At 44.3% G+C, this 20,467-nt stretch overlaps 1 protein-coding gene across 1 annotated transcript in view; it reads left to right on the top strand.

Moving 5' to 3' along the window:
* The window catches only part of LOC129854046 (neural-cadherin-like), a 197,636-nt gene that overhangs the window by 152,636 nt on the left and 24,533 nt on the right, over positions 1–20,467 (top strand). The window contains exons 22-24 of the mRNA XM_055920669.1: positions 4,516–4,793; positions 10,204–10,418; positions 17,542–17,669. Coding sequence (XP_055776644.1) covers positions 4,516–4,793; positions 10,204–10,418; positions 17,542–17,669 — 621 coding nt within the window. The remainder of the gene's footprint in view (positions 1–4,515; positions 4,794–10,203; positions 10,419–17,541; positions 17,670–20,467) is intronic.

The following is a 20,467-nucleotide window of genomic DNA, read 5'->3' as shown; positions in this document are numbered from 1 at the left end:
TGGTTCTCAAGAGAAGGCAGGCTATGTGCGCACTGCCCACAAAATGAGGTGGAAACTGAGAGGCACTTCCTAACCTCCTGCCAAATGTATGACCATATTAGAGACACATATTTCCCTCAGATTACACAGATCCACAAAGAATACGAAAACAAACCCGATTTTGATAAACTCCCATATCTACTGGGTGAAATACCACAGTGTGACATCTCAGCAGCAAGATTTGTGACCTGTTGCCACAAGATAAGGGCAACCAGTGAAGAACAAACACCATTGTAAATACAACCCATATTTATGTTATTTCCCCCTTTTGTACTTTAACCTGTCTGGCACCGGGGTTCCGCTAGCGGAACTCCTCCCACATTCCACTGAAAAGGCAGAGCGCGAAATTCAAAAAATATTTTTGAGAAATATTTAACTTTCACACATTAACAAGTCCAATATAGCAAATGAAAGATACACATCTTGTGAATCCAGTCAACATGTCCGATTTTTAAAATGTTTTACAGCAAAAACACCACATATATTTATGTTAGCTCACCACCAAATACAAAAAAGGACAGACATTTTTCACAGCACAGGTAGCATGCACAAAGCCAACCTAACTAACCAAGAACCAACCAAACTAACCAAGAAACAACTTCGTCAGATGACAGTCTTATAACATGTTATACAATAAATATATGTTTTGTTCGAAAAATGTGCATATTTGAGGTATAAATCAGTTTTACATTGTAGCTACCATCACAGCTACCGTCAGAAATAGTACCGAAGCAGCCAGAGTAATTACAGACACCAACGTCAAATACCTAAATACTCATCATAAAACATTTCTGAAAAATCGATGGTGTACAGCAAATTAAAGACAAACATCTTGTGAATCCAGCCAATATTTCCGATTTTTTAAGTGTTTTACAGCGGAAACACAATATAGCATTATATTAGCTTACTACAATAGCCTACAACACTACCGCATTCATTCATCAAGGCACGTTAGGGATAGCAATAGGCACGTTAGCGATAGCGAATAAACCAGCAAAAGATATTAATTTTCACTAACCTTCATAAACCTTCATCAGATGACAGTCCTATAACATCAGGTTATACATACACTTATGTTTTGTTCGAAAATGTGCATATTTAGAGCTGAAATCAGTGGTTATACATTGTGCTAACGTAGCATCTTTTTCCCAGAATGTGCGGATATTTTTATGACACTCAACTATTCTTACCAAATAACTATTCATAAACGTTACTAGAAAATACATGTTGTATAGGAAATGATAGATACACTAGTTCTTAATACAATCGCCGTGTTAGAATTCTAAAAATAACTTCATTACGACATCCAGCTTAGTTATAGCGAGAGCGTGCCCAAAATCTGGGCGCAAACTACTATTTCACATGTTCGACAGATATATGAAATAGCATCATAAAATGGGTCCTACTTTTGATGATCTTCCATCAGAATGTTGTACAAGGGGTCCTTTGTCGGGAACAATCGTTGTTTGGATTTAGAATGTCCTCTTCTCCAGTCAATTAGCACGGAAAGCTAGCAAAGTAGCGCAAAGCTCTCCTTCCTGAACAAAGGCACACAACGCAACACACCTAACGTCCCGATTAAATTTCAATAATCTAATAAAACTATATTGAAACAACATACTTTACGATGATATTGTCACATTTATCAAATAAAATCATGTATATGATTTATACTGATGCATGTATACTGATATATATGAAGGCCATTTATAGGCAGGCCCTAGAACAGAGCATCGATTTCAGATTTTCCACTTCCTGTCAGGAAGTTTGCTGCAAAATGAGTTTTGTTTTACTCACAGATATAATTCAAACGGTTTTAGAAACTAGAGAGTGTTTTCTATCCAATAGTAATAATAATATGCATATTGTACGAGCAAGAATTGAGTACGAGGCCGTTTAAATTGGGCACGATTTTCCCCCAAAGTGAAAACAGAGCCCTCTGTCCTCAACAGGTTAACCATTTGCACATTGTTGCAACACTGTATCTATACTTAATATGAATATGATTCTTTATTTCACTTTTGTATATTATCTTCCTCAATTGCTTTGGCAATGTTAACATATGTTCCCCATGCTAATAATGCCCCTTCGGGGGGGGGGGGGACGCCTCTTTCTGTTATTCCTCCAATCTCTTTTCCAACTGTTATTCAGACGAACTGTCCTCAGGTGCTACCTCTCCAGTCCTTGGACTCTAATCCAATATGGTTAGCAAAACGTCTGTCGGTTTAAAAACAAACAAATTAGCCTCAGGTCCTGAAGAATTGATCTTTCTCCTCGTCCTCCCTCCTGCCTTCTGAGCTAAGATGTCCCAGTTTTCAGCATATTATTTGTAGGCCTACAAGTCCCTAGGGTGCCCTTTAATGTTTTCTCCACAGACTCTGCCCCAGGGATGCATGGGTAGTGTAGTCGAAGCCCCATGGGTGCCTCAAACTGTGTTTAGATAAAGCTGACAGTACAGTCATGCACAAAGCACAAAGAGCATTCACATTGCCATCCCTTCCCAGAGGTCATTTGGTCTTATATGAAATGTCTCTTTTGCCTGTATAGGGATTCTGTGTGTGCAGTCCCATGGTTCGTATTAGTCATTGGGCACACACCCAGACACACCCATACACCCACATACACCATATTTCTCTGGTGAGCTATATGTTTGTCTTTCTACACAAGTGGATTGGGAGATGTTCCATATCGGAAGTGATTAACCTCTCAGCTAAGTAATGTAAAGCACCTTTTCAGGGAGTCATTACACGGTAATGTGGCACAGGGGGTGTACATGCACGGCAAAGGTGCGCCAGACACATGTGTTACATTTAGAGAGTCTAAGAGCATGAGTGGACAGGTGGGAAAGGGGAAGAAAGCAGTGGAGATGAGAAAGGGATTCGGGGATATCTTTTTCGATACACATCATGAAGTTTCCCTTGGGCTCTCACTCTACCCATGTTCCTTTACGTGCTCTCATTGTGTGGGATCGGTGGAGAGAAACACATCCGCACTCTGACATTCTCTTTAACGTTCACACACGAGCACGTCCTGGTGTATTCTCAGAGGAACTCAAACTCACTTGCCACTCTTCCTTTCCAGACACATCCCCTCAAGTACAGATGGCACAACACTCTCAGTCACTGATCAAATTGTACCAGCCTAGGCACGTCAATCTGCGTGGAAACAACAGCTCAATTGGATATGTTGAAGGTGGTCGAAACATTTTCGACGACGTCAACTCAGTTTTCATGACATGCCATCTCCTAACCTAAGGCAGTGGAGCTCTGTACTTCCCAATTAAACTCTGGCACAAATAATACAGTATGCATACTGTGCATACGTGACATATGCCTGAAAACCATGTATTTCTCTGCCTTGGTAGTGTCTGTGGTCACAGTGGAGAGGAGGGGGATGTAACTGTGGTTGTGTGGGAGGAGGAGGGGAAGGAGCGATTTCTGGTAAGCCAGACAGAGTGGGAGTCGGGAGGGGGTTAGATGGGAAGTGGTGGTGAGTGTGGCCCCTCTAAGTGAAATGTGCCGTGGTACTGCGCCACTGAAAACCACAGATTATTTTTTTGACGGCTGAGGGGTTGTGGGAGAATGTCATTAATCACCCATTCGCAGATCGCTCCTCAACCCCCACTCCCCTCTCCTCACCCACCTCGCCCCGCTTTCCCCTCACCACTGTCACTATGCTGGGATCTACCCTGCAACGAGAGAGAGAGAGAGAGAATTTCATTTTCACTCTAGGACTCTTGGACCTCGTCATCATCCCTATCCAACTCTGCATATATATACTCAACCTGGGAACAATCCTGTCACAGTCTCTCCCCAGTTCATTCTGCCTGAACGCAATGTGGCCCACTTGAGCTGTGAATAAATGGTGTTGAAAGGGTATACGGCGAATGTATGTAAACAGGTCATGGTGTACTGTATGTTCTATTTACAGTCTCTGCACACTTCAAAAATCAGACGCTGGGAGGGCCCAAGCGTTTTTGTGTGTATGTGTGGGTTTGCATGTGAATATCCGTGTGTGTGCGAGCATGTGTATTTATGCAAGTGTGTGCGTGTGAGAGAGCGAAGGAGTGTTTGTTTGAGAGATGAATTCATGCACTCTCTATGCTAATAGGATGGCTGTAGGGGTATTTGCATGTATGAGTGCGTGCACGTCTTCTCGTGAGAGTTGGGATTGCACAACCCAAACGCTTATGTCGAGGATGAAAAAAAAGACGGCTAAAACAACAGGCATTATGTGCTTTCTAAAGGCTTAGGATAAACCCTGGTGGTAATCAAGACTGTTCCGCATTGACTCTTCCATGGCTGTCCCTTGATTACCTTTTAGCCTTATTCTTTGTTGTTCCTCTGTCTCCTTTCGCCTCCTATTTCTATCTTAATCCTCCTAATTTAATTCTCCCTTGATCCTCTCTCTTTCCCGTCATTCCTCTCCGTCTCTCTCTCGCTCTCGTTCTCTCTCTCTCTCTCTCTCTGTCCACAGCTGCAGTCGTTCCTGCAAGTGAATGTCAGCCAGGTACACGTGGATGAGTGTGCCAACACAGACTGTGGCGGCAGCGGCGGCTGCTCCAACGTGCTGAGCGTCAGCGATACGCCCACTGTGGTGGATTCTGGGAGCATGTCACTAGTGTCGGTGACGGTGGAGTCCACAGCAGTATGCAGCTGCTCCGGGAGAGAACATGTCCACAAGATTTGCTCCTCCTATCCCAGAAACCCCTGCTTCAACGGGGGCATCTGTGTCGACACTCCAAGTGGGTACAGGTGAGAAAGAAGTCATACCACCTGCAGTGAAATGTTCACACAGGGGTAGGGGTTTAATTGTATTTACAGTTGTGTACGGGTGAGTGGAGGTGTTAAAAAGCAGCAAATAGGCATTGGCAGCCTGACCTTAAAGCAGTCACCTGGGTGGGAGAAGGGGAGGGAAGGCTCAGATCTGTTGTTTCACTGTTGAGGTAGTGATGGTTGCCTGGAGTCTGCAACAGATAGATGAGAATGAATACCTGGTAGGAGAATGCTTTAAAAATGAGAGTCAGGGCTATGTGTGGAAGAGGAATCAATAAGTCAACTAATACTTCAAATCTCGCTAGAGGGATGAAACTCTTTGAAAGTATTTGCCCAAAAAACAGACAAGTGGAGCCGTGTGCTCACTTGTTCGCTAGCTCGCTCACACAAATGCCGTGCTGGTGCTGAATGATAGATCAAGTGAAGTTTTCAAAAGGATCCAATCCCCCCCTTTGTGAGTCGAATCACTTCACCTCCAAGACTTCTCACAAATATGAGGTACACAGCTTTTTCTCCAATTATCCAAAACCAACAATGCTAGCGATTTTTCATCACTGAGTAAATACACCTAAACAGAGAGAATGGGACTAACACTCCATTTTACATGGGGGCTGAGGGGGGTTAAGGGTGAGGAGGAGGAGAGAGTGCAGCAAAGTCATTTGGTACGGGGTTGTGGGGTGAGGTTGGGGTCAAGGGTCGGGTTAGACATCCAGAAAACTTAGTAGAGGCTGTTTAAATAACCTTGTTAGCCACGCTATTCTGCTTCATCTCTAATTGGACAGAGTTAGCCATGTCCACTGGTCTCACCTCTCTCTCTCTCTCTCTCTCTCTCTCTCTCTCTCTCTCTCTCTCTCTCTCTCTCTCTCTCGCCGGCCAGGCCTTTGATGTCTTTCCGACCTGGGCTCAGCTCACTGCTGTAATCCCAGCGGTGGTTGTTTTGGAGAGAGGCTTTAGCTTCAAGAGTGAGCTCTGCGTTCTACAGTAGAGCAGCCATGTTGCAGTGCCATATGTCTGGCGCCTCTTGTTCCTCTCTGCTCCTCTCACCTCCTCTACCTCTCTCCCCCGGTGCCTCTCTGTTTTTTTGGTTCCCTGTTGGTCGTCCTGAGTGAATTTCCTCGTTGTGCTCTGAATGCCTGAGCGAGCTCAACGTCAAGCTAAATACTTCGGGGATCGTGTTGAGGAGGAAGGCTAAACGCCACCGGTGATGTGGGGGGAATTTTCTTTCAACTAATGATCTTTGTGATTAAAAATGCAAAGGAAATGAACACATCAAATATACCAACCTGGCCGCTACACCAGAGGAGGTATTTAAAAGGGAATGATGCATATTTTATCATAGGTCTGTGTATGTTTTTGTCGGGGTGTTAGCAATGTGGAAGTGCACTTAAATAACAGTACACCAACAATTGAATGAGAGATCGAGATCATTTAAAAAATATATATATATTTCATCTCTGAGAATTCATGCAACATTTTATTTTCTGATGCAATTATGCATCAACCAGATTGTACAGTGGATACCACTGAGGTATAATACAAAGTGGAGATTGCGCCCGACTGTTGGTTTCAAGTTAATCTACTCGCGTTCGCATATATGCCGATTCATGGACCGTCTCAATCCGGTCTGCATCCGGTTTATACGGACCAACATCACATGGGAACATCACATGGGAGCAGCACGAGCAGCGATGATGTCATCCAAAAACATGGCAGACATTGGATGAATTGTATAAATGATATATCTTTGGCTGTGAGTGATGACCATTTTTTTGTTTTGCCTCAGCGACAATTCATTGAATAATTCAATGGATCTTTTGTGCACAAAGGTCGTTACTAAAGTGTTTGATTAGGAATTTTCTAATCTGACCTCTCTAGGTGGCCGTGTATGAAAATGGTCTTTCTGGGCATGGTGTCAGTTAAACTGCAGTACCGGAGCAAAAAACTGTAGGAGCAGTCAAAACCGTGCTTCTAGACCAGAAACCTGGCCCCTTGGCGGAGACACATAAACTACTACACGGCTGTGTGTATGGTCTGAACTCTGTGAGCAGAATCTGACTTACCTTATTTACTAAGACACTGCTCTGGTGAGGTGTTCCTCCTGTGGATTTCACTTGTGCAGACATATGATCCCACAGACGGCAACACAGCCACAGATGATTCTTCAGTTGGCGCGCTGACAAACCTACAACATTAGTCTCCTGACTGAGAGAAAGAGAGAGCGCGTGAAAGAGAGAGAGGGAGGACGAAAGAGGATGACAGAGACACACACACACCCCGTGCAAACACACACACCAAAAGTCCCTCGTTTGAAATCCACCGACATTATTAGTTCATATTCAGAGGTAATCTGCCGCTGCTTTGGTGTTCATGTCTAGAAAGGAGGTGTATATGGATGTTCCTGAAAAAATTGTCAGACATCTTATGCCCATATGCTGGGCATATGCCCATATGCCCATATGCTCTTCCTGGAAATGTCCATCCAGCTTCCCTTTGAAACACGAAAGGAGGAGAAAGTTAATTTTGTTCACTGCTGTTTAATTAAAAGAAGAAAGTAAACCCCGGATTTGTGTCTAGTTGGACGTACTAAGCGTGTAATGTGCCTCGCCATTGGTCCGTACCAGAATGATTTCTGCAGCCAACCTAGAGTTAATCCCAGCTCTCTCTCTGTTGCAGACACATTGGCTTTTTACAGCTGAGCTAACATTGCCAGTTTGGCCCAAACACAGGATAAAGATGTTGATGTGTCAGATCACAAGAGCCTCCCTGTTGACGACAAGTTGTCCTTGTAGAACTCACATCCTTCGGCTTACGTTATAACTGAAAAGTCCAGAACATAAAAAGCTTTAAAGCATTTTGAGTCTGTGAATGTAGCGAACAATTAAAATGTTAATAGAAATTCCTCACATTATACATATTCAATTCAATACATTTTCTGCGATTATTGTTTCCACTAGAGAATCATTTTATAACTGAATAGGGCAGAGGTCAATGTCTTCCTCTGCAGGCTTGGGTGTGTGAAAACATTCAAGGACAAATGCAAGCCTGGTAATAGATAAGAGACAGAGGCAGTGGACGGTTGCTGTGCAGACCAGAGAGCCCTGGCCTGGTTTATCACTCGGCTTTGAGGGCACAGACGTAGAACCGCAAAAAATACGTAGAGATCCCCAGCGACACAGCGCAGAGATTTAAGATTGAAGAAACAACATGTAGATAATCATGGCACCAGGATTAATAGCGGGATTTGAAAATGGAGGGCAGGGGAGATTACTTGGTCCCTTTCAAACGCTAACAAATAACATCCCCATGTGCAAGCAAAGAACAGGAAATGAGCAAAGAAAAAAAGCTCAAGTACAGTAAGAGGATTGGGCTGAAATCATGCTCCTGATTTCTCTGATGGGATAAATGATTGAGATTATTCCCGGAGACTGGGTGAATTGTTTCCAAATGGAGAGATAAGGTAGGTCAACTTTCCAGTGTATTGTCTTCAATCCCCCTATCTTTACATCTCCTTCTCGCTCTCTACAGTATTATCTCTCCTACTCCCCATCTCCCTCTTTCTTTTCCTATAAGTGATCCCTCCTTTGTACGTTACTGTCTGTCACTCTGGGAGATATGTTCATGTCTTTGATGGTCCGATGGTCTGATGGAGTAATACTAGCCTTGTTTTCTGCTTGGGGCCTAGTCACACTAAGCTGTGACCATGTGTGTACACTTCCTCCCATCCCACGTGTGAGTGGTTAGGTAGACGCATGGCTCCTGGCTGTAACCACATCCAGGTATCACTGGTATCAACTCCCTGCCTCTCCACAATGAGATGGCCTTGTGGTGTGACTATAGGATCCTGTTTGGTAAACCGGAGCCAATAGGACCTTCATCAGAACCAGTGCTCCTAGAGCTCCTAGACACAACTTCCTTTCATTTCTCTGCGTCGTGGTCGGGATACCATGTTATTGAGAAACAGATACCATGGTCGGGATACCATGTTATTGAGAAACAGATACCATGGTCGGGATACCATGTTATTGAGAAACAGATACCATGGTCGGGATACCATGTTATTGAGAAACAGAACAGTCTGACATGTGTGCTGATCTGTGCTAAAAGCAACGTTCACCACCTGCTGTTGTTCCAGTGCATCCTCATCTTCTCTCTCCTATAGTATAATAATAACGTATGCCATTTAGCAGATGCCTTTATCCAAAGCGACTTAACAGTCATGCGTACATACAGTCATGCGTGCATACAGTCATGCGTGCTCCTCTCTCCTCTCTCTCTGTCTTTTTGCTACGGTGTGTCTTCTAAACTTTGATTACTGCGCCTGGTTATTAGAAGAAGCATTTCATTGTGTTTGCGCACGGCCCGCCTGCCTGTTTCACTCCTCCTGCATTTGCATGTCTGCCAGGTGCCAGGGGGGACTATCATTTCTGACAGTCTCTCCTTTTCAATCTGGGTTCAGAGCACAGACTGGGAAATGGGAAAGACTAAATGCAAGAGTGTCGGATGTGGCAGCCAGGCAGCCAGGAGCTTTTCTCTCTCCCTTCGCAGCACACAAATGAGAGAGGAACGAAACGAAGGGAGCATGGCGGCCTGGAAGACTATTATTAGGCTGCTGTGAGTAGGGTGATGGAGAGGGAACCGGCTTAGAAAATTGCTGGGCTTCTGACTAAACTAACTAGAGAAAGCCACACTTGATTGATGCCGCAGGATTGCCTGTGTGTGTGTGTGTGTGCCAGCTATATTAACTGTCTCCACAACAGGTGGATACAGTGGGGTAGTGTGCGTGTGTCTGTGTATGACAAAGGACGAATGAATGAAGGAAAAGGGGATGACAGAATAACCGGAGGGAGGAGTGCAGCTGTGCTCGGTTGCTACAGTACGTCTGACAGAGGATGTTGTTACTAGTGATGGATTCTCTCTACGGTGCGGCTGATAATGAGAACATCTGCATGAGATGCGGAGTGAATCTCTCTGAAGGGAATCACTGGAGGCGAAAACAGTAGTCTGAGAGCAAGACAGATAGGGAGAGAGAGAGAGAGAGAGAAAGCTGAAATATAGTGTTCACCAGATTGTGAAGAGTCCATGGGGGCTAATATAGACTGCTAGATGCTTAGTTGGGATGTGCACTCACAATATTTAGTAATAAGGGTTGTTATGCAATTGAGAACAACTAGAAGCAAATTGTGTGTGTTGTGCGTGTGCGTGTGCGTGTGTGTGTGTGTGTGACTGTTGTGCGGTTAAGCAGAAGCAGGCCATCCCATCCCGGCCTCAGCAGGGACATCCTGATAGAGGAGTCTTGTGTGATAGATGAGGTGAACAGATGAAATAACTCAATTGCTTTATATTATGATTTTTTTTGGTGATGTTCCTCTTCCTTGTTATCTTGCCCTAGATGCCAGTGCCTTACGCAGTTCGAGGGGCCAGAGTGCCAGCAGACCAAACACAGTTTCCATGGCAACGGCTATGCCTGGTTTCCTCCCATAAGGCCTTGCTTCGAGAGCCATCTCTCCCTGGAGTTCATCACGGAGGTTGCAGATGGCCTGCTGCTCTACAGTGGGCCCCTGGCCCAGCTACAGCCCTGGGACCTCGAGGACTTGATGGCCATAGGTACATGTCCACTTATCTACTCACAGAAGAGGGGGACAGGAATATAGGCTAGGGCAGAGACAAGATGTGTTAGGGGGAAGGGAGGGGCAGTGCATGCCTGCGTGCGTCAGTGTGTGAGTGCTGGTAATTGTGTTTTCAGTACACAGTGATGGTCAGATAGAGATAGGAAGGTTGCATGAGGCAGAAATTGTCCTGTCTGGATTTGCGGGTTTGATGTGAACGTTTAGAGGCTGCTAGGGTTATTTTTACATGGCTATTTGTTGTGCCAACCCTGCCAAATTAGTTTGGGGGTGGAGGGGTTTCTTTGAATGGGGTTCAGCATCAGCACATAGCTCCTGAGGCCTTTAATGAGTGTACACTCGGTGGTAAAGACTGATCTCAGTCTGTGTGTGTGTGTGTGTGTGTGTGTGTGTGTGTGTGTGTGTGTGTGTGTGTGTGTGTGTGTGTGTGTGTGTGTGTGTGTGTGTGTGTGTGTGTGTGTGTGTGTGTGTGTGTGTGTGTGTGTGTGTGTGTGTGTGTGTGTGTGTGTGTGTGTGTGTGTGGTTGCAGTGTGACAGCATCAGGTTTTTAGGGGTTAATGAAGGGGCTCATTATGAAAGTAAAGGCTTATTTGTCATTCATTCCGGAATGTAATTACAACGGGGTGTGCATATTTAGAGCTTTAATGAACTTGTTGAGCTATATGGACGTGCTTAGCATACATTCTTAAAGTTGAGGTCCAGAGTACATAACATGTGATGTTTGCGTGTATGTGTTTGTGGCTCCATGTCATATTATGTTTTGAGTATTAGCACTCGATTCAATGCTGGAAGACATTTTGTGTGTGCGCGCAAGTGTGTATGAGTGCGTGTGCGTGTGTGTGTGTGTGTGTGTGTGTGTGTGTGTGTGTGTGTGTGTGTGTGTGTGTGTGTGTGTGTGTGTGTGTGTGTGTGTGTGTGTGTGTGTGTGTGTGTGTGTGTGTGTGTGTGTGTGTGTGTGTTTGAATGGGAAACAAAGGAGAAAGGAAACAGTAGAAGTTTCAAGCGTCAAGTTTCAACGTTTTTTTAGCCACGTGCACAGGACATTCTTGAGTCTCGACAGTCTCAAGTCTGAAGTCTCAACAGTCTAGAGGCTGCAGTCTCAAAACGATGCAAGGTCAGTGTGTTGTACTGTGACGGTCAAATCAAATCAAACTTTATTTGCCACACGCGCCGAATAAGTGTCGACTTTACTGTGAAATGCTTACTTAAAAGCCCTTAACCAACAGTGCAGTTCAAGAAGAAGAAAATATTTACCGGGTAGGCTAAAATAAAAATTAATAATAAAAAGTAACACAATAACAATAACAATAACGAGGCTAAATACAGGGGGCACCGGTACTGAGTCAGTGGGCAGGGGTACAGGCTAGTTGAGGTAATCTGTACATGTAGGTGGGGGCGAAGGGACTATGCATAGGTAACAAACAAACAGTGAGTAGCAACAGTGTACTAGAGGGGGGGTCAATGTAAATTGTCCGGTGGCGATTTTTATGAATTGATAGTTTGTTGGTGATGTGAAAAGGCGTGGATCTGGGCCTGTTCCTGTGAAAGCAGGATATCCTCCTCGTCAAACTCGTTAAAGGAAAAAGTTTCTTCCAGTCCGCGGTGAGTAATCGCTTTTCTGATGTCCAGAGGTTATTTTCGGTCATAAGAGACAGTAGCAGCAACATTATGTAACACTAAAAAAGAAGTTAATAAACAAAATGCAAATAAAAAATTAATTGGTAGGGGGAATGTAAAACTTCAGCCGTGTACGTCGGTGGGATCTTTTCTCTCTGATGTAAAGATGTCTTCAGTTGCTGCAGTAAGTCAAGGTTTCCCAAACTCCATCCTCGGGCCACTCCTGGGTACACGTTTTGGTTTTTGCCCTGGCACCACACAGCTGATTCAAATAATCAATGTCCACAGCCTCACAGCCCAGTCCACAACTGCTGGGTGTGGAGGGAGAGACATAGTCTGGAGAAGAGAGACAAAATCCAACAAAGTCTGTGTCCAGCACCGTGCCAGAGAGGACAGAGATAGTGACAGGGAAAACAGGGAGGGGTGAATAGAGAGTGGATAGACAGGGAAACACTCAACGCGTACTGTACATGTTGAGGCAGAGAGAGAATTCAAAAGTATGGAGAGAGAGTTTAGGAGCTGTAAGATGCGAAGTGGGGGAGACGGTATTGAGCTGCGGATGGAGTCAGAGAGAGTTCGAGTAGGAGAAGATAATACACAGTGCGACATGGAGTGAAAGGGGGAGATACTTGATTCAGAGTGGAAGGGATGGATGAGGAAGATGTGTAGACAACTGTACAATTGCAGGAGGGAGAGATGACAGAGTGGAGAGGGCAAGTAGAGACGGCTGAGACTTAAAGGGAGAAGCAGACAACAACAGTTCAGCCCAATGTCTCTATATTACTCTCTCAAACAGACACACACACACACACACACCCCGTACTCTCACCCACAGGTTGACTGTGTTAAACCTTATTATTTCTCGTTGTTTTGCAGTGCAACCTATTAAACCTTATCATTTCCCACTGCTTCCCGGGCCGGATCTCCTTATTAAAGACGTTGAGCAGCTCGCTGGCTGCCTCCTGCGGCCCTGCCCACTCACTGTCTGTTTTCCGCCGTGAAGTGCTGTTTTTCCCCCCCTATGGTCCATTGTGCCCAGGCATCACCACCACTAATGTAACATAGCACAGACCTGCCTCTGCAAAACACCCCTGCATGTCCTACATTCTCCCTGTTCCCCTGGGATTAAAGGCCCAATGCAGCCATTTGTACAGTATATCAATATCAAATCATTTCTGGGCAACAATTAACTACCTTATTGTAATAGTTTTCCATTAAAATGGTCAAAAAGAAACAAAAATAGCTTTTTAGCAAAAAACGACTGTATTTCTCAAGCAATAACTTTGCTAGGACTGTCTGCGAGTTGGCTGAGTGGGGAGGGGAAAATTGAAAACTATCTCTCATTGGCGGAGAGGTTTGGAACTCTCTTTGCTATTCGTCTATTAACTAATTTACCACCTGGTGATGTCACCAGGCAAGCCAAAACTCCACCCATGCAAAAAATGCTGATTAGAAGGTCCATTGTAGATTGTATTTTCAACCAGCAACTATTAGGAAATAACAATTATCACGTTTACAACTATCACGTTTACAGTGTTAGCTTCATCAGCTGTTGCACAATATGATACAAAGCACAAGAAAAACATAATTTTGAATGCACTGGGCCTTTTAAGTGGTAGCCCACTGAGCCAGAATGGAAAATAGTCTACTTTTAAAGCAGGTCTGTTCAATTCCGGTCCTGGAGGGCCGAAACACTTCTGTTTTTTATTTCTACCTGGTAGTTAATTGCACTCACCTGGTGTTCCAGGTCTGAATGAGTCCCTGATTGGAAGAATAGGATGAAAACCAGAAGTGGTTCTGCCCTCCAGAACTGACATTGAGCAGTCCGGGTTCAGGGAGAATGGCATCCTATTCCCTTTGAAGTGCACTACTTGACCAGGAACCTATTCCCTTTACAGCACTACTATTGACCACAAAGTAGTGCACTATAAATTGAATAGGGAACTATTTGGGATGCCGCCAGTGTCTGTTACTGCCCAGCTTGAGCCTGTGTGGTGTATGAGATTACCGGACAGGTCTGAGGTGATTTGTTCTGGGCCGAACAGGGAACTGGATGTTGCTCTACCACGGAGGAAGGGAGTCTTTGGTTCTGCTTGTTAACTTTTCCATGGCTCATAGTCCTTTGTCCCCATCTGATGTGGGTCAGATTACAACCACTATGTGCTTCATACTGAAAGCATTATATTGAGTTATGGTTGTGTATAGTGTAGGTTTGAAAGGGCATATGGAATATTTTAGAGTTTCCATTGGTCTGTCCTCACCTCTAAATGTAATCTGTGTTATATTTCTCTCTAAATCACGCCAGAGATCTAGACCCTATCTGTGCTGTCTCCTGACTTTGACCATTGACCTCTAGGTCTATTAATCTGACTGGTACACGGGAACACGATTACGTCCAGTGAGATCATTGTTAAATGAGTCTCATTATTGTGAACGCTCCCTTCTCAAGGGTACGAACCATGGGGCTGAGCTTGTCCAATCAATAGACAAATTAACCGGACAAATTAAATTTGGGTGATTACGGACTCCTACAGAATGGAAAACAGGCTCTCAGGGCTCGGCTGGGGATCCAGTTTACACATCGTTGCCAAGAGTTGCATCCAGCTCCAAGGATAGAGCAGAAAAAATGTCATCACTCACTTTGTCTCATTCTGACCTGACGGCAGCCTATTTATCATGCTTTTAATATGTGGAATTCAAATTATCTTAATAAATGCAACTCAAAAGCCAGATGTAAAAAAAAAAAAAAGATTGAGTAATGGAATGGAAAGTCAATGAATGTAATGGTCATTTGCCGGCAGCATATAAGCCAATTTATAACAGGCAAGGTTATTGCATTTTTCTGCAATATAGAATCATAATATCCGGCTGAATGTAACCATCTCAGGCATTTTGTATTTTACTTTTTTTGATTTTTTGCTTTATGCGGTACTAGTGTTGGTGGTCTCAGAAAGAACTGAGAAACAGGCTGACTAAAAACACACACACACACACACACACACGTGCAGACACAACATCTGGCAGATGAAAGCGAGCAGAGAGATACAGTTACACACTGAGTGTGACGCACACATTACGGTCAATTTGCAGAAACCTGTTTCACAGTCTTTTAGCGCTGCACCCGTTTCAAATATCGCTTTAAAGTTTAGGTCCTGTTTCCTGGGGGCATGGGGGTGTTTGCTGACAGTCAATTTATATTAAAGGCACCACAGTCACAGACTCTCTTTCTCTCTTGCTGGGCTGCTGATTTGTATATACAGAGTGATTTGTAATGCTGTTTATGCAGTCCATATGGTCCCTGCCTCAAACATATCCCCTTCAGGCCTTCAGAAGAGCAATTTTTCAAATGTAAGCGCCATGCTATGGGGGCCATGCTATGCGGGCTGAGACCCTCTGGCTTCCCCCTCACTAAGACGCTCGACAGGGAAGATTAATCTGCAGGGATGTCGAGGAGGAGACCATGATGAATAAGGGATGAGGAGGGGAGAAGTCCGCCAACATGAGTTTAAGAGCAAAATCTTGTCGTAACCTGAGGACACCCGGGCATACTCTCCCTATCCAAGATCATTTGATATGGCACAACATAAAGCCCATTTGGCCTGTCTTCCCACACCTTCTATTTGTTAAACTAGGCAAGTCAGTTAAGAACAAATTCTTATTTACAATGAAGGCCTAGGAACAGTTAAGGGGCAGAACGACATCATTTTTTTTAACCTTGTCAGCTCGGGGATTCGAACTAGCAACCTGCCTGACCAACACAGCCCAGCCTGTCCATGTGTGTGGAAGTTCTCCTCTCAGGCACTCAGCACCACTCTCCTCTCCTTCCCTCTCTTTTTTCATCTCAACCAAGCCTCCACCACACCTGTCACCTCTTTTCTCCTGAAATGTCACGTCAGTCCCAACAAGGAGGGTCGGGGACCCTCGTCAGACGCAGATAGCCTGTGGGACAGTGTCAATCTCCTGCCTGAGGGTGGTGGCCACTGTGGGCCTTTCAAATGAAAAGGGCTTTTCACTCCGGCTTAGGCTGGGCTCTGTACATCAGTGACTTACTGCTAGCTCAAAGTTATCTCTGTCTGAGCACAGGTTGCCTTCTGGGAATCCACTGTGAGAACACTGCAGAGAGACAGGCGGGAGAGGGAGAAAGAGAGAGAGAGAAAAGGTTGGGGGTATAAAAGAGAAAGACATGACAAGCCAGATAGAGTGAGTGTCATGGAGAGAGGCAGGGCGTCAGAGAAGGTAAAGATAAAGACCTAGAGAAGAGGGAGAATAACCCTCTCTGTTGAAAACAGAGCATTTGCGAGCCCAGGAAATAGAGCAACGTGGAGCAACGTTTACATTTACAGCGCTGTTCTCTCCTGAACACTTCGACTGTGGATGTCATGTTGATTTATGGAGAAACAGTGGTTGGTTGACATGTTGTTTACCCACAATCCTGTGCAAATGGTATAACGCATACAATGAGTCTTAACTGGTTCATTAATTTTTAATTTCCCATTTGACTAAGTCAGAAAATAGAATAACTTTTTAATATGTTTATTGTCTTATGGGGGGGGGGGGGTTACATAGCACCAGGCACTGTTGTAATCCTTATTGTGAAGTGAGCATTTTTCTTAATTTTTATTTAACCTTTATTTAACTAGGCAAGTCAGTTAAGAACACATTCTTACTTACAATGATGGCCTACCAAAAGGCAAAAGGCCTCCTGCGGGAATGGGGGCTAGGATTAAAATGTTTAAATAAATATAGGACAAAACACACATCACGACAAGAGAGACAACACAACACTACGTAATGAGAGACCTAAGACAACAGCATTGCAAGGCAGCCACACATGACAACACAGCATGGTAGCAACAAAACATGGCAACAACATGGCAGCAACACAACATGGTAGCAGCAAACAAAACATGGTACAAACATTCATGGGGCAAAGTCAACAGCACAAGGGGCAAGAAGGTAGAGACAACAATACATCATGCAAAGCAGCCACAAGTGTCAGTAAGAGTGATGACGTCTGACTGTTAGTTATATTTAACTGGTTTACTATTAGCTATGCACCTTTTACTGTTGTTGTTTTTCATTTTCTAATACTGGCCCAGGTTATTAGATGTAATGTCATTTTAAGTACGCCATCTTTCTGAACAGACTGCTGAAAGCATTGAGGTGGGGCCTGTTTTCACTTTAGACTAGGGTTGGGTGAACACAGATCACTCTTACAGAATGATCAGTTGGCGTTTATTAGTTGACTGTGCTTCCCTGTGATTGCTTGTTCTTGGTGTGTCGCAGTGATCAGATTCAATGGGGTACAGAAGTGATGGCCTCAGGATAAAGTGGTCTGTGTGTGGTTGTATCTGATCCTCCCTGGCATTGAGAGTATGTGGGGGGGGTTGATGGTCATCAGGAGACCCTGGGGATGTGACCACCATGTGTGACCTCATGTCAGTGTCCTCTCTCTCTCTCTCTCTCTATCTTTGTCTCTCCCTCAGAGCTGATCGATGGCACTCCCACACTCAAGATGAACCATGGCTCGGGCACACTGGTCCTGCAGTTGCCAGGCAACGTAAATGTGGCGGACAGACGGTGGCACCGTCTGGACGTGAGGAGCAACAGTAAGGTGGGTGTCTGAAGTCTGAGCTGCTGCCAAGCATATACCAACCCAGGGGACCCCAACCCCCCCCCACCCACCCCCCACCAAACATACACACACACATAGACAAACACAGACATGCACACATCTCCCCCGACACTAGCCATATGCTGTTCATTCTTATAGAACTCTGGGGAAGTTTAATGCAAACAGGTGGTGTCTGCTAGACTAGTCCTATTTTCAGTGCATAGTCTGGAGAAGTAGGCGGCTTTGAGTGGTTTGGACTCAGTGCAGATCAAATCAAATCAAACTTTATTTGTCACATGTGCCGAATACAACAAGTGCAGACCTTACCGTGAAATGCTTACTTAACCTACAGTGCAGTTCAAGAAAAGGTAAGAAAATATTTACCAAATAAACAAAGTAAAAAGTAATAAAAATAAAATACAATGAAATAACAGTAAGGCACAACAAATAACAATAAGGAGGCTATATACAGGGGGTACCGGTACCGAGTCAATGTGCAGGGGTACAGGTTAGTCTAGGTCATTTGTACATGTAGGTAGGAGTGACTATGCATAGATAATAAACAGCGAGTAACAGCAGTGTACAAAACAAATGGAGGGGGGGGGGATCTCAATGGGAAATAGTCCGGTGGCCATTTGATGAATTGTTCAGCAGTCTTATAGCTTGAGGTTAGAATCTGTTATTAAAGAGTCTTTTGGTCCTAGATTTGCCGCTCCGGTACCGCTTGCCATGCGGTAGCGGAGAAAACAGTCTATGACTTGGGTGACTGGAGTCTGACAATTCTTGGGGCTTTCCTCTGACACCGCCTATTATATAGGTTCTGGATGGCAGGAAGCTTAGCCCCAGTGATGTACTGGGCCGTACGCACTATCCTCTGTAGCGCCTTACGGTCAGATGCCGAGCAGTTGTCATACCAGGCGGTGATGCAACCGGTCAGGATGCTCTCGATGGTGCAGCTGTATAACTTTTTGAGGGTCTGGGGTCTGGGGACCAAATCTTTTCAGTCTCCTGAGGGGGATAAGGTGTTGTCGTGCCCGCTTCATGACTGTCTTGGTGTGTTTGGACCATGATAGTTAGTTGGTGATGTGGACACCAAGGAATTTGAAACTCTCGACCCGCTTCACTACAGCCCCGTCTATGTTAATGGGGGCCTGTTCAGCCCACCTTTTACGGTAGTCCACAATCAGCTCATTTTTCTTGCTCACATTGAGGGAGACCTTCTCCCTATAGGTAGTCTCATCGTTGTCGGTGATCAGGCCTACCCTTACCAACTGGGGGCGGCCCGTCAGGAACTCCAGGATCCAGTTGCAGAGGGAGGTGTTTAGTCCCAGGGTCCTTAGCTTAGTGATGATCTTTGTGGGCACTATGGTGTTGAACGCTGAGCTGTAGTCAATGAACAGCATTCTCACATGCGTAGGTGTTCCTTTTGTCCAGGTGAGAAAGGGCAGTGTGGAGTGCGATTGAGATTGCGTAATCTGTGGATCTGTTGGGGCGGTATGTGAATTGGAGTGGGTCTAGGGTATCCAGGAGGATGCTGTTGATGTAAGCCATGACCAGCCTTTCAAAGCACTTCATGGCTACCGATGTGAGTGCTACGGGGCGGTAATCATTTAGGCAGGTTACCTTCGCTTCCTTTGGCACAGGGACTATGGTGGTCTGCTTAACCTGTCTAGGATCAGCGTGGCGCTAGCGGCACACCCCCCCCCCCCCCACTGAAAAACCAGTGCCGCGAAATTCAAAAAAAATATTTTTTTAAAATATTTAACTTTCACACATTAAAGTCCAATACAGCTAATGAAAGACACAGATCTTGTGAATCCAGTCAACATTTCCGATTTTTAAAATGTTTTACAGGGAAGACACAATATGTAAAGATGTACATCTATTACCTAAAAACACATTAGCATAATCCACCATCTTTTATTTGTCCACCAACACCAGTAGCCATCACCAATTCGGCTAAACTAAGATATTTATAGCCCCTAACCAACAAAAAAACTCATTAGATGACAGTCTGATAACATATTTATGGTATGGGATAGGTTTTGTTAGAAAAAAGTGCATATTTCAGGTAGATGGCATAGTTTACAATTGCACCCACCATCACAAATGGACTAGAATAATTACAATGAGCAACGTGTTTACCTAACTACTAATCATCAAACATTTCGTAAAAATACACAGCATACACGAATCGAAAGACACAGATCCTGTGAATACAGACAATATTTCAGATTTTCTAAGTGTCTTACAGCGAAAACACAATAAATCGTTATATTAGCATAGCACATAGCACATAGCAGCCCAGCATTGATTCTAGCCAAAGTGGGCGATAACGTCAACATCGCCAAAAACATATTAATTTTTTCACTAACCTTCTCAGAATTCTTCAGATGACACTCCTGTAACATCATATTACACAATCCATATAGAGTTTGATCGAAAATGTTTATATTTAGCCACCAAAATCATGGTTAGACAATGTGAAATGTAGCTCAGCTGGTCAGAAAATGTCCTTGCGCCACTTAGACAGTGATCTACTCTTATACATAAATACTCATAAACGTGACTAAAAAATATAGGGTGGACAGGGATTGATAGACAATTTAATTCTTAATACAATTGCGTTATTACATTTTTTAATTTATCCTTACTTTTCAATACAGTTTGCGCCAAGCGAAGCTACGTCAAAAAACATGGCGTCCTAAGCCACTAAAATGTTTCGACAGAAACACGATTTATCATAATAAAAATGTCCTACCTTGAGCTGTTCTTCCATCAGTATCTTGGGCAAAGGA

Source organism: Salvelinus fontinalis, chromosome 4 (genome assembly GCF_029448725.1).
Source record: "Salvelinus fontinalis isolate EN_2023a chromosome 4, ASM2944872v1, whole genome shotgun sequence".
In the NCBI taxonomy this organism is placed as follows: Eukaryota; Metazoa; Chordata; class Actinopteri; order Salmoniformes; family Salmonidae; genus Salvelinus; species Salvelinus fontinalis.
The sequence above is the reverse complement of the archived record's forward strand: the minus strand, read 5'-3'. Positions and strand labels throughout refer to the sequence as shown.